Raw genomic sequence first — 13,258 nt, 5'->3', positions numbered from 1 at the left:
TTTCAGCATAATTGACACAGATTTTTAGATAATCTATATGTGATCCACAAAAATTAATCAATAGTCCAGAATGCAGCTTACACAAACTATTATTTCATTGCTGCATTGCTACAGTGGAAATTGGAAGTTATATCCCAGAATGAAAGATATCAATGTGCCAAAATTACATAAAACAATAAACAAAAGATATTTTGCTGTGACCTTCACCTCCACTTGGTTATTTAAATGAGTTTTTAACATTACAAAAATTTTAAAAACTTGATGTGTTAAAATTAGACCATGAGGGACTGAAAGGTTCCATACTACGTTTGTACTCGAGTTTTTACATGATTTGCATATCTACAAAGGACTTGAGGATTAGTCTGTTAGAAATTTTTCCCTTGGTTCAAACTTTAATATACCACATCGCTGGAACTACTTTTGTAACATATGTAAATACTTTGTCATTTTCACTGTGATCTATTCCTACTAGATACAAAACGCATGCATGGGATCATCGAAGTACAAAAAATTTGAAATTAAAAACAAGAGTGTATGTCTCACCAGCTTATTTTTCAATTATGATTAAATAATAGAGCTGAGATGAAGGTCAAATGAACCCTATTGAATATCAACCAGATTCTTAGAATAAACCCCTCTATTACCTGAAGATAACTAAAATGTCAAATTTACTGTTGAAGAAAATATCAAACACTGTTTTCAAATCAGTTTTTAATTATAATAACAACAGTATATATTTACTAAACAACAACAAGAAATAAAAAATAAAATAAAATTAATTGTTTTTTGTTTTAAAAACTGTATATAAAACATTTATATTGTACAAACGATGTTAATCTAAAATACCTGATTTTTACACTACATACTTAAAAAACATATGAACCTGACTAATTAAATTTTTAACATATCTAATATAACTGTCCTTATAACTGCAGAATTTAATAGTGTGAAGTACAATCTGAGAGCTAATCTCAAGAAATAGTGTGTGGCAGATTAATTGGTGGGACGTAATATTTAATAATTCAGAAGGAAGAAAATATATATAACTTTTGTTCCCCTTCATAATTGCAAATATAAAATATATATCTGTTTGTAATCACATCTTAATCTTGCAAAGGGATTTTTGATAATTGTTAAAGTTAACAAGCCAATTGACAAGTAATAGTAAAAGTGATTTTTTTTCTCAAATGATTTGCTTTATTGCAATACAATGTACCAAAAGTCAAACATTTGACCATGAAGTCTGGATTCCAGATCACCAAAGAATAATAGCTGAACAAACATGATTATCAATTGTTTTATAAAATCATAGAAAACAATATAAGCGTATATATAAAACAATATTATCACAGACATTAAAACAATTATATCACAGACATTAGTATAATACTCTTCACTATACTACAGTTTCCTTTTTTCAATATGAAATATTATGCCATTATAGAAGTGTCATTTTTTTTTATCAGTTCAGTTTGTATTTAATTATTGGTGTAAGATAATTTTGTACACAAAATACATTGTTACATAAAATAAAATACCACATAACAGTTACAAGATGTCATTTTAAAAATTTTCATTTTTGAAAAATTCTTTTTCTACATTACATCGCATTTTCATATGAGCCACAATACCAACTGAAAAAAGTGTCACCATTTATCTATTATGCATGTACAGTTCCTGCTTTAGCTATATGATTGTATATATTTGACCAAAACAATACACTGTGCACAGGCCCATAGTCAGGAATTTCTAAGGGGGGGGGGGGGGGACTCACAAACTCGACTTTAACAGTCACAATTCGAACAGACTATTGATTTAACAGTGCTTATTTGATTTCAAGGGGAGATTGTCCGAACCCCCCTCTGGATAAGGGTATGGTGCACTTCATAGACAAAGGGTAACAGATCTTTACAACAAATTAACCAAAATAATCATAGAAACAGTACAACAGACCACATCAACCAACAACCGCTAATGCCTCTGAAAATAATCAACATATATACACCTTTAAAACAATAACTAAGGTTACACTTATATTCTTTCTTAGGGTATTTTAAAAAAAAAACTGCTTATTCATTTCCTGTACCCTATGAACACAAAGTGAGACAGATAAATGCCATTTTCTGGTGAACTAATGTTTGTTTTGACATAAATTCATATGTTTCCCTAATTCTCTCTGTTCAGGTGGCATAAACAGAAAGTTAATCCTAAAACCATTTAATCTACAAAAAACTATGAAATCCAACTGTACATGTTCTGAGGCAATTCTATCATGGTTCATTCTATTCCAATGTGAATTGCATGAGATTTGCTATTGAGAACCAGTAAGGTTTTTCTCAAGTCATTGTAAATAAAATAAGAAGTGCAGAACTAAAATGAAGTCATTTTCTTAAGTTTAATTCCATTGCTTCTAGTTTATCAAATGTGAGACATTTTGTGTGGCAAACTTTAGAAAAATGTCAGACACACAAATGAACAGGACACAAACTATTTGTCTTCTCACAAATAATGTGGGCCCATATAACGAAATGGTTGAGGAAAGATACATATCTTCAAGAGACAACATTTAAATTTAGCTAGGAATGATAAACTCTGATAACTTCTGTTATGTCTTTTCTACAGATAGGACAGGCATCTTTTCTGTTTAGTAACATCTTTGTACACTCATAACAAGCTACTAAATGATGACATGGACATATCACACTGTTTCTTGATCTATCCATACATATAGCACATTCTTCTGTAAAACATAAAATAGTAGGATTAAGTTGGATTGTTAAATTTGCAAGTCTCATGTTGTAGCCTTACTTTAATTGATATATACAGCCAATGGGTTACATTCCTATATACAACAGTTCAATACTTTACTAAGATTCTGCAGTACTTAAATGTAAATGGCAATATTTAAACATTTCAATTAAAAAGTTAGTTGGAACCATTCATGACCCACATTAAAATAACAAAAATTTCAAGTATTCAGAAGACCAAATACCAAGATTATTATATTGTAAAAATCTGATTCTGAAATCCCAAGTTTACCGTACTAGAAATAACATGTCTGAATATTTATTTTTTGTTAAATACAAAATCATGAAAAAAAAATTTCAATTGTAAAATACTATTGGTAATTCTTGATTTACCTTTTTTGGTTTCTTTGACAGTGACAACACTGCCCCCATGACCTCCTGGCTCCAAGGTCAAACTTGGAATGGTTTTCTCATATAGACACCCCATACCTGATGAGTTTAATATTCTTTCTAAACAAGCTGAAATAGAAATAATTCTTCACTCAGACATTTTTCATTGGTTTTATTCATTAAACTATTTAACATTAAATTTTGATTTGGTACATGTTTTACCATATATATTTTTGTAAGTTACAAATTGCTTCACATTTTGCTTGTGGTAAAATATTTGGAATAATAAATCATAATAATTACATTAGATGTATGTTTCATTATAATACGTTATTCTGATTGGCTAACTGCACATCACATGTTATTCCGTAAGCAATTGCATGAGACAATAAAATTTATCATTCATGATGACACGAGGTCCCACAATAAAGTGCACAGGTGAATTAAATAAAACTTGATAAAGATCGTGTTTTCATGATCCTAGCTAAAAAATGTAATTATAAGTATTGAATGCTTCTTTTTGTAACTTTATAGGGTTGTATAAGCGTTGACCTTGCGTACATTTTTAAAATGAAGCGCCGAAACAAAATGTACTTGGGTCAACGCTTTTACACCCCAATAAATTTACAAAAAGAAGCATTCAATTCTTAAATAAATTCAACCTCCATGAATTATTTCTATTATTATCAGTCAAAGATGGTAATTCTTCTTGTATGGTAGTGTTCTAGGTTCCCGTAATTGAAATAAATAATTACTAAAATTGAATTATTTGGTGTGTTTCTTGGGAAAAGAAGGAATTGAGCATTGCTACATCAAGTAATCACATTTCAAAATGATACTTTCCATGAAAAAGGATAGTTGAGTAATGCTCCAACAATTATTTGTGTATGCGGACTGCAGATAAATATTTAATGCCAAAGGAGTAGGTCCGGTAAGGACCGATTTTGGCCTCTAATTTCAGGTTCATCTGACGAAAGATTTTGACCACTTTTTAAACACTAAAGTGTCTATTTAATTTGAATTAATTAGTTAATGTGAAAGATTTTAACTGATTTAGTCATTACAAACGATCCAATTCAAGCACAAATATGAAAAATCTACCAAATATGCCGAAAAATGTCACTTTTCAGATGTTTTTTTGAAAAAATGGAAGTGGTTGCATCCGTGTTCATCCTCAACCTTTATATATGTTATGTATTATCGTCAAATACAACTTACATTTCAATATTAGGGATGAACACAAATGCGGCCACTTTCGTTTTACACTAAAACTGTCTAAAATTTAACTAAAATGCTAGAATTGTGAAGATTTCAGTAATTTAGAATGACTTAATGGTGCTAGTACAGGGTATATGTGCATTGTATTATCAAAAACAGCCCATATTTATGTAGCAGAAGCATTCTACTGTGCAATGAATAACTCAAAGTTTACATTTTATCAATTTTGTAAAACTGCTATATTTTGGGGCCAAAAAGGGGTCTTACTGAACCTACTGAATTCATTTGTATAATAACCAAAGTAATTCAATAAATGGTTTTATTTTTTAGAAACAGGCTTGAATGAAATATTGAACGATAACGTTAGTTCATCTTAAATATTTAGCATGGTTAGTGATGATATACCTTTCTTTCTTTCTTCTCTCTGCAGGTCAGATAAAATCAAAGGTTGTGTCCCAGATCTGAAGAATAGTACTTTACCCATCTTTTCCAACATTTCTCTTACTATAAAAAAAAAAACCAACCAATTGTTTTACAGCAAAAATAAATAATTCTGCAAAATACCTATACATTATATATCTGAATCACTACAATTTATCAAATTTGTTATTTGAAATGCATAATAAAATTGAGAATGTAAATGGGGAATGTGTCAAAGCGAAAACAACCCGACCGTAGAGCAGACAACAGCCGAAGGCCACCAATGAGTCTTCAATGTAGCGAGAAACTCCACTCCCTCACCCGGAGGTGTCCTTCAAATGGCCCCTTAATAAATATGTATACTAGTTCTAGTTCAGTGACAATGGACGTCATTCTAAACTCCCAATTATACCCAAGAAACTAAAATTAAAAATCACAAGACTAACAAAGGCCAGTGGCTCCTGACTTGGGACAGGCACAAAATTGCAGCGGGGTTAAACATGTAAACTTTATTTTATAATCTATTCCCTATGACGGTGGATTTAGTAAGGAACAGTTGATGCTATGAAAAGTTAAGTTCAAGCGCAGATGATGTGTGACATATTTTTTATGTATGATTTGACATTGATCCCTGTTAGTTTTTTTAGAATGGTGATTAGCTAACAAGTCTGTTGTAAACTTAATTTGCTACCATAAAATCACCAATTGGTGCTGTTGGAGCCTAAAATACATTTTTCTTAATTCATTGCTCAACAAATGACCTGTTAATTTACTACCTTTGGTTACATTTCTTTGAGAGGTATGTTGACAGGGAGTAAGTTCTACTTCTGGTATGGTAAATACTGGATACAGGAACCTTAATCCAATACATCTCTGTAAACATTCAAAAATATCACTTTAGAAGAAGTAAATACTGGATACAGGAACCTTAATCCAATACATCTCTGTAAACATTCAAAAATATCACTTTAAAAGAAGTAAATACTGGATACAGGAACCTTAATCCAATACATCTCTGTAAACATTCAAAAATATAACTTTAGAAGAAGTAAATACTGGATACAGGAACCTTAATCCAATACATCTCTGTAAACATTCAAAAACATCACTTTAGAAGAAGTAAAAACTGGATACAGGAACCTTAATCCAATACATCTCTGTAAACATTCAAAAATATCACTTTAGAAGAAGTAAAAACTGGATACAGGAACCTTAATCCAATACATCTCTGTAAACATTCAAAAATATCACTTTAGAAGTAATATTTTGATACCAGGTTGAATTCAAAAGCTGAAGTGATTTTTTAACATTTCTTATTTGAAATGAAAATGCAATATCTATAATTCAAACATTTTAAGAAACTGTCAAGTTAGAAAATCCACCCCATCAAATGTGTGGTGGATCATAGTTGATCATCAATAATCAAAATGAAAAAAATAAATCCAATATTATTTTTTTTTTTAATATATTTCTATACCGTATAAAATATCAGAATGGCATCAAAACATGTATTAGGAGATCTACAAACAATTAATACAGCATATTTCTATACCTCTTTGCCTTGAACTTTACAGAAAACATCATCAACTTTAAGTCTCAGTGAATTTGTGCATATTATTGACTCTGGTTTGCAGGAGTAAGTTATTCCTGAAAAAAAAATCAATGAATGTTTTATAGACATAGTTCATTTTAAATCATTTAATTCTAGATTTCATTTTTTTAAGGAGTAAATCATGAAGAAAAAAAACGCTGAAGGCATAATAGTAACACGACAAAATTATGCCCATGAGCTTATTGACAAAAAACATTCAGTTAATCAGAAGGTATGTTGAATCCAAAATTTAATTATGATATTATTAACTAAAAGATCTATTTGCTATTTGGTCTTCTGTTATAGTCATATGCTATTTTAGATTTTTAAATTCCAATGTGTAATTTAACTGTTTTATTTGTTTTTTGTCTATAAATTTTTAATTCCAATGTGTAATTTAACTGTTTTATTTGTTTTTTGTCTATAGATTTTTAATTCCAATGTGTAATTTAACTGTTTTATTTGTTTTTTGTCTATAGATTTTTTAATTCCAATGTGTAATTTAACTGTTTTATTTGTTTTTTGTCTATAGATTTTTAATTTCAATGTGTAATTTAACTGTATTATTTGTTTTTTGTCTATAGATTTTTAATTCCAATGTGTAATTTAACTGTATTATTTGTTTTTTGTCTATAGATTGAGTTATCTAAACAGGGTTGAATACTAATACACAAGTACCGGTAGATCGCCCAAAGTCAAGAACCTTTCAGTAATTTTTTGTCTACCTATATTTTTAATTCAGTGTTGATGAGTCTGAAAAAAGTCTGTGTTTATTTAACAACAACTTGTAAAAACGTATATAATATCTCTTAGATTTTATTTCATTCTGAAACTTTCTTTGATTTAAAATTGATGTCTACTGCACATCTCCATTAATCATATTATATAAAATAGGAGGAAAAACATTAATAGTAACATACTTTCCATTAGTTCATTTTTGATGCTTAAATCTTCAATGACACATTCAAATATAAAATCTGCATCATTGACTGTTTCTTCTAGTCTACTCATACACAACACTGGTCCCTAAAAAAAGAAAAAAAATGCATTGCTGCAAATTCATTCATTCAAGTTGTTAAACACTGTTCTTAGATCTTTGAATGTAGTTTTTATCAGTGTAAATAAAGATTGTGTTATATCAAAACCAATCACATAATACTGTAATTAGAATATTGAATATTGTTTTTATCAGTTTAATTCAAAATAATGATTTTGTTAATCTCCTTCACTAAATCCAATGGATGTTGGATATTAACTGATTGATATTTTAGTCTTATACACATGATGTTTTATGCATGTAATTTGTTATTGACTTTAAACTATCTTTTGGTAACAACAAGTACTCTAAGATCTGTACCCTGTGTCTTGTGTTTTTAATAGGGTTTTTATGTGCGTTGAATAGATCTGATGAGTTAAGCACTTTCTGACTGTTTTTTTATGGTTGGTTCTTATGTAGAACTATTATACCACTGCTCCAGGTTAGAGGAGGGTTTTGCAATAACAAACATAATTTACCCTGCCACATTCTGTATGTACCTGTCCCCATCAGGAGCCTCATCAAACTATTTGTGCTATGATAAATTAACAAGGTATTGTTATTTCTTCACCAATTCAGAATCTTTATATTTATCTCTTAGAGATCTGTAGACAATAGAAACTTTCTTTCATTGAATAGCTTGTAGAATGTGAATTTTAGTACTTAGTTCTGGTCAAAGCAAAAAATATGAAATTAACAGAAGCACCATCAAATGAAGAGCACAGTATTTCAATTCAATTTCTTACAATATAATTATTGGTTAGAAGTAGTCCATCATTTCGTAGTTCTTTTTTGTCATTCTCCATTCTACCGTAGACACTGTTCAGGGATCCAATGTTCACATCATGGATCTTTACTCTGTGTCCATAGTAAGCCATTTCACCTAGAATCATATCATACTTAGATCACATTTTATTCTGCACAATTCAATTTATTATTGACCGATTTTTTGGGAAGCATGTTTATATATAAACTTCGATTAATTTCAATTAGGGACTTTATTTAAATTTTTCAAGGATATAATCACTTTGTATTTTCTGATAAATACAACCATGTATGAATTCAATAACAGTCATGTATGACATATACCATTCAAGCTCCAGACCATTTTACAATACACAGTGACACCTTATCATAATTTGGAAATTTGCACACGTTGAACTATTTATTCATACAACAATCAGTTTTCCATTTGGGTGTAAGTTATTTTCGATTGTGACATAAACATTTTACAGGAATCTTTGTGATATCCAGTAGTAGTAGACAAATCCACCTTATCACTATTTGTCTGGCATTACTGTACAATGTATATCATGTACACAGGTTTCCGAAAAAAATTACGTAAAAAAACAAAATATCTGATGCTACGATGTAAAAGTTATTGTGGTATGATGTCAATTAAAGTTCAAGCGGCCAGGTCAGCCGGGAATAGCAATAAGTTGGGGTCTCACTAATTAGCGACAGCAAGCGACAACAAGCGACAACAAGCGTCAACAAGCGACAACAAGAAATATTTTAGCGACAACAAGCGACAAGAAGACTATTTAGCGACAACAATTTTTTTTTTTTATTAGATATAAAGAAATTTGTTTGTAATGTGTTTTTTTTTAAAATTACGAACAGATATGTCTAATTAAAATGTTTTATTATATAGATAGACGAAGAAATGAAACATTTGTGATGAAGAAAGAGATTGTGAAGTTTATATTAGTATATTGGTAGATGAAGAAATTAAACATTTGTGAAGAAGAAAGAGATTGAGTTTCTTTTTTTTATTTCTAAATATGAAGAATATGTTTAAGATAATGGATGTATCTGTTTTCATCAAAGTCAAAGTATAAATAAACGAATGGACATATATAAAAAAAAAATGTCAGCCCACCATCTGTTGAAGTGGTGGACTCTGGGATTGCGTTTAACTTTCTCCCATGAGTCAAGAATTTTTGCAATGGAATATAATATTTTGATTCATTTGCTTAATACTATGCTCTAAGTGTACTCTTGTTATGTCAATTCGATGCTTTATTTGTAGAACTCTTAGCCACGCTTTGCCATCTTTATTATTTAAGCGTGTTTCCAGACCCCACGACGAGGACGTGGTTCTACCTTGGGGTCCATATACATTTTTTTTTTTTTTTTTTTTTTTTATTATTTTTAGTCATTATATAGTAATATGTACATTCCTATCTATCATAAAATTTATACATTTTGTACATGGTGGTCCTATTTTGATAAGCCGTAGATTTTTACCACTAAGGTACACTGTATTTTTGCCCTTTTTGAAGTTGTAGTTTTAGCATTTTTAATACGTTTCCGTTGGCAAGGTTTACGTGCACATGCACTTGTTTTGGGGATTGTCAGCCCACCATCTGTTGAAGTGGTGGACTCTGGGATTGCGTTTAACTTTCTCCCATAAGTCAAGAATTTTTGCAATGCAAAAGCCTTTTCTTTCTCTGATTTGATCTGCCATAGAGCTTTTGTGCATTGAAAATGGCTTACCGAGGAGCTAAGCTCAAAGTCTCCATGTCCATAAAGTGCGCCATTGACAAGACTTTCTTGCAACTTTATTTCTTTGTGAATTTTATTAATTAACTCTGGAAGTTTCTCAGGCTTCCAATCTTGATTTAGTTTCAAGATGTGATTGATTGATTCACAATTATTGTTTTTCCATTGCAATGGAATTCTCGACTCTGTTTTTCGAGCATTGTACACGTAATCCCTTATAGTAGGAATAACTTTTTGCGTAAGATATGGACCAACGAGGTCTTCATATTTTCTTTCAATATCAGTAACCTTAGTGGAAAAATCTACCGTCGTATCTGCTTCTATCAGACCGTTATCCCCAAATAAGTCTGATAAAATTTGTTTTGCGTTCTTGTCATTTACGCCAACCTTTGTTCTCAAATGCCTTGTAACATTTTCACTCAAGTGCCTTGTGCACAATGTGAGTTCAGATGTTGGAAAACTGTCTTTGATAGCTTTTACTAAAGCCTTTTCCTCATCTGAACCAATCACAAGATTGCTATAACTAAGCAAGGTATCACTTATTGTTGTATCAAGCACTGAGGCAATATGAGTAAAAAAACGTTGGTAGGTGTGGCAAGCACCATCCCAATGCAAATAAATTGGTCCCATTATTATTGGGTTTGTGTTTTTCCCTTTGCCTTTAAGTTTGTTTTCCTGGAAAACAGTTGTTGTGACAAAGCAGGCGCCCAAATTGAATGTTCTGTCAACACCAGTTATTGATGATTTACAAGCACTGGCAAAATGCTTCATTTGGAAATCTGTGTAGCAGATAACACTTGGTGGTTTGCCTGCGGTCTGAACAATTTCTTTCAAAAAAGGATGCTTGGCAGAATTCATGTTAATAACAGTTTGCATGTCATCAGCAATATTTTGTTTGTTGAAAGGATTTTTTTCATTATTAACATGATATTTAACGTTTTGAACATATTTTGAGTCACGTGGCTGATGTTCAGATTCAAAGTTATCAGTGAAAATTTGTTTGACTGATTTTCCAGCTTCTATTTCTGACCTAACTTGCGATTTAGTATCAGGTGATGTTCTGATATATTCTTGATTTGTCAATTTAGCATTACCATGCTTGTTAACTACTTCAATAGGATAAGTTCCTATGTACTCTGCTATGGCTTTATTCATTGTTTCCAAAGAATGGCCAGGCATTTTATTTTGTTGAGACTTGGACAGGGTTTCTTTCTTTGATAATCATGCTTTGTTCATTTAATATTTGTCTAGAAACCCTGTCTTCAACCAAAGAGCTCATTGCAGAATATGTATGGTTTGTCTCCCCAATAATTTGTGTAAGTGGTTCTTTTCTTAGCAATATTTTCTCTACATTTATGCCATCCGTCAACAAATTTTTACTTGCATAAGCTTCTAATCTACTAATAGAAAGATCATAGTCAAATTTATGATCTTTTGTATGACAACATTGTGTACATATGAAATCACAGCTTTTAGTCTGACTTAAGATCCGAAACTGATCTTTTGTTAATTTCTGGCATTTCTGGTGAAACCATGTTTCACATTTTTCACAAAACACACACATTCGAGTGCAGTTTTTTGTACAATTACCACATGGGTGTGCCATTTTTAGAGTGTAAGACTATAATATTGCAGGGTATAACTTCCCTTACTATTTCCTTTGCCCAAGAGGAAAACCCTTATCCCAAGGGATTCAGTTTGGCACGGCGATGTGACAAAATAAGTGCGTTTCAATATATACCCTTGCCCAAGGGGATATCATGAACGGACGTGTCCACTATAGTATAATTATAATACTTCTAATGTGCATTTATCGAAGTTCGAGTCGTAACTTTTTTTTCCCTTGCCCAAAAGGAAACTGAAACCCTGTACCAAAGGGTTCGTTTGATACCGCGCAGTATCAAAGACGTACAAAGTAACTGATTTATTAATCAAAGGTAAACCGAGTTGCGTTTTAGATTCTAGCAATTGCACAGAGCACGTACTTTTGCGAGAATAATTGTGAAATACTGACAATTTACTTTATACTAAACATAAAAGTTAAATGGCTTCAGTCAGCTTGGTAGAGCAAAGGAAATGCATACTCTATGAAATTGAAACAAAAACAAAAAAAGGTCAACTTTCCTTTGAAGGATTTATTGAAACAAAAACATGAAATATTGTTTCCTTTCTAACAGTATAATTCATTGTTCTTGATAGGAACAACATTAGATGTGGCTTCACCCTAAGGTTATAACAGTACACACAATGTGGAACATCAAATGAGATTAACGACACGCGTGTCCCCTGTTTTATTGCTACAATAACATCCAATTAACACCTTTAACTTTGTACACGCGTCAGTCTATACAATTACACGCGCCAGAATATACAATCATTGTAAATATTGAACACCTGTTGAAAACTCAAGATTGTCATTAATTTCCTTTCATCTTCAATCAATATGCATAAACATAATAAATAACGTTTAATGAGGCAATAAACAAATATAAAAGATGAAAACATTCACATTTCAATTTTCTTGTCCTTTTGTTTGATTTCAGTTCTTTGTATTTCACTATTTGTGTCAAAATTTTCAGGACAATGATGCACAAATAAATCATTTTGCGAGCTTAATATATATCAATTTCAACTTTCTTGTCGCTAAAATTATTTTCTTTTACATATTTTTTTTAATTTTTAATACAATAATTAATTTTAATTAAAAAAAAAAAATTGTTGTCGCTAAATAGTCTTCTTGTCGCTTGTTGTCGCTAAAATATTTCTTGTTGTCGCTTGTTGTCGCTAAAATTCTTGTTGTCGCTAATTAGTGAGACCGATAAGTTGTATTACAAGCACTGTTATAAAGCATAAAAGAAATATAAAGATTAAGTAGTTAGTATACCAGACTTTTAATTTATCTTGATCTATATAATAATACATCATGCTGTTAGGAACAGTTTATTTTCTTATCCCAGTAAAAGGCCAGTCATTTTTGGAGTTAAAAATTATTGAAAATATGTATTTCAATTTCTGTCTAATTAATAATAATATACCTGCAATCTTTGTGCCAAGTAATCCAGCACCTATTATTGCTATTTTCACCATTTTTGTATTAATATGTGAACTACAGAGTGCCAGAATTGTTTATTACATATCTGTGTACTGTTTGTTTACCTCTGTGTCCACCATTTTTAATTTATTACCTCCCTTGATAGGGAGAACTTCTTGAGAAGTATTTTACTTTTTTATCATTTTTTTTCGAATTGAAATCAGCATAATTAATTGAATATTTACTTAAACCATTATTTTTAAAATTCATTGATATAAACTATTGATTTAAGTTTGAATTATGAATGAGGTACATATTAC

At 30.6% G+C, this 13,258-nt stretch overlaps 1 protein-coding gene across 1 annotated transcript; it reads right to left on the bottom strand.

The window, feature by feature from the left end:
* Nucleotides 1-842: 842 nt before the first annotated feature.
* LOC134712217 (3-hydroxybutyryl-CoA dehydrogenase-like) lies at nucleotides 843-13,251 on the bottom strand. The gene is made up of 8 exons (XM_063573546.1): nucleotides 12,943-13,251; nucleotides 8,149-8,285; nucleotides 7,287-7,392; nucleotides 6,328-6,422; nucleotides 5,552-5,648; nucleotides 4,761-4,859; nucleotides 3,141-3,266; nucleotides 843-2,740 (listed from the first exon to the last, which is right to left on the bottom strand). Exons 1-8 carry the CDS (start codon nucleotides 12,992-12,994, stop codon nucleotides 2,577-2,579), a joined length of 876 nt encoding a protein of 291 aa, XP_063429616.1. The 5' UTR covers nucleotides 12,995-13,251; the 3' UTR covers nucleotides 843-2,576.
* Nucleotides 13,252-13,258: the final 7 nt, after the last annotated feature.

The sequence above is a fragment of the Mytilus trossulus genome, chromosome 3 (genome assembly GCF_036588685.1).
Source record: "Mytilus trossulus isolate FHL-02 chromosome 3, PNRI_Mtr1.1.1.hap1, whole genome shotgun sequence".
NCBI lineage: Eukaryota > Metazoa > Mollusca > Bivalvia > Mytilida > Mytilidae > Mytilus > Mytilus trossulus.
This window is presented reverse-complemented; position numbering and strand designations above follow the sequence as displayed.

Bases quoted from the DNA above. Each gene is read 5' to 3' on its own strand.
- LOC134712217 (XM_063573546.1), bottom strand. From the start codon at position 12,994: ATGGTGAAAATAGCAATAATAGGTGCTGGATTACTTGGCACAAAGATT. The intron at 8,286-12,942 runs GTATATTATTAT...ATATGATTCTAG, and splicing joins ACTTGGCACAAAGATTGCAG to GTGAAATGGCTTACTATGGA. The intron at 6,423-7,286 runs GTATGTTACTAT...TTTTTTTTTCAG, and splicing joins CAAAAATGAACTAATGGAAA to GAATAACTTACTCCTGCAAA.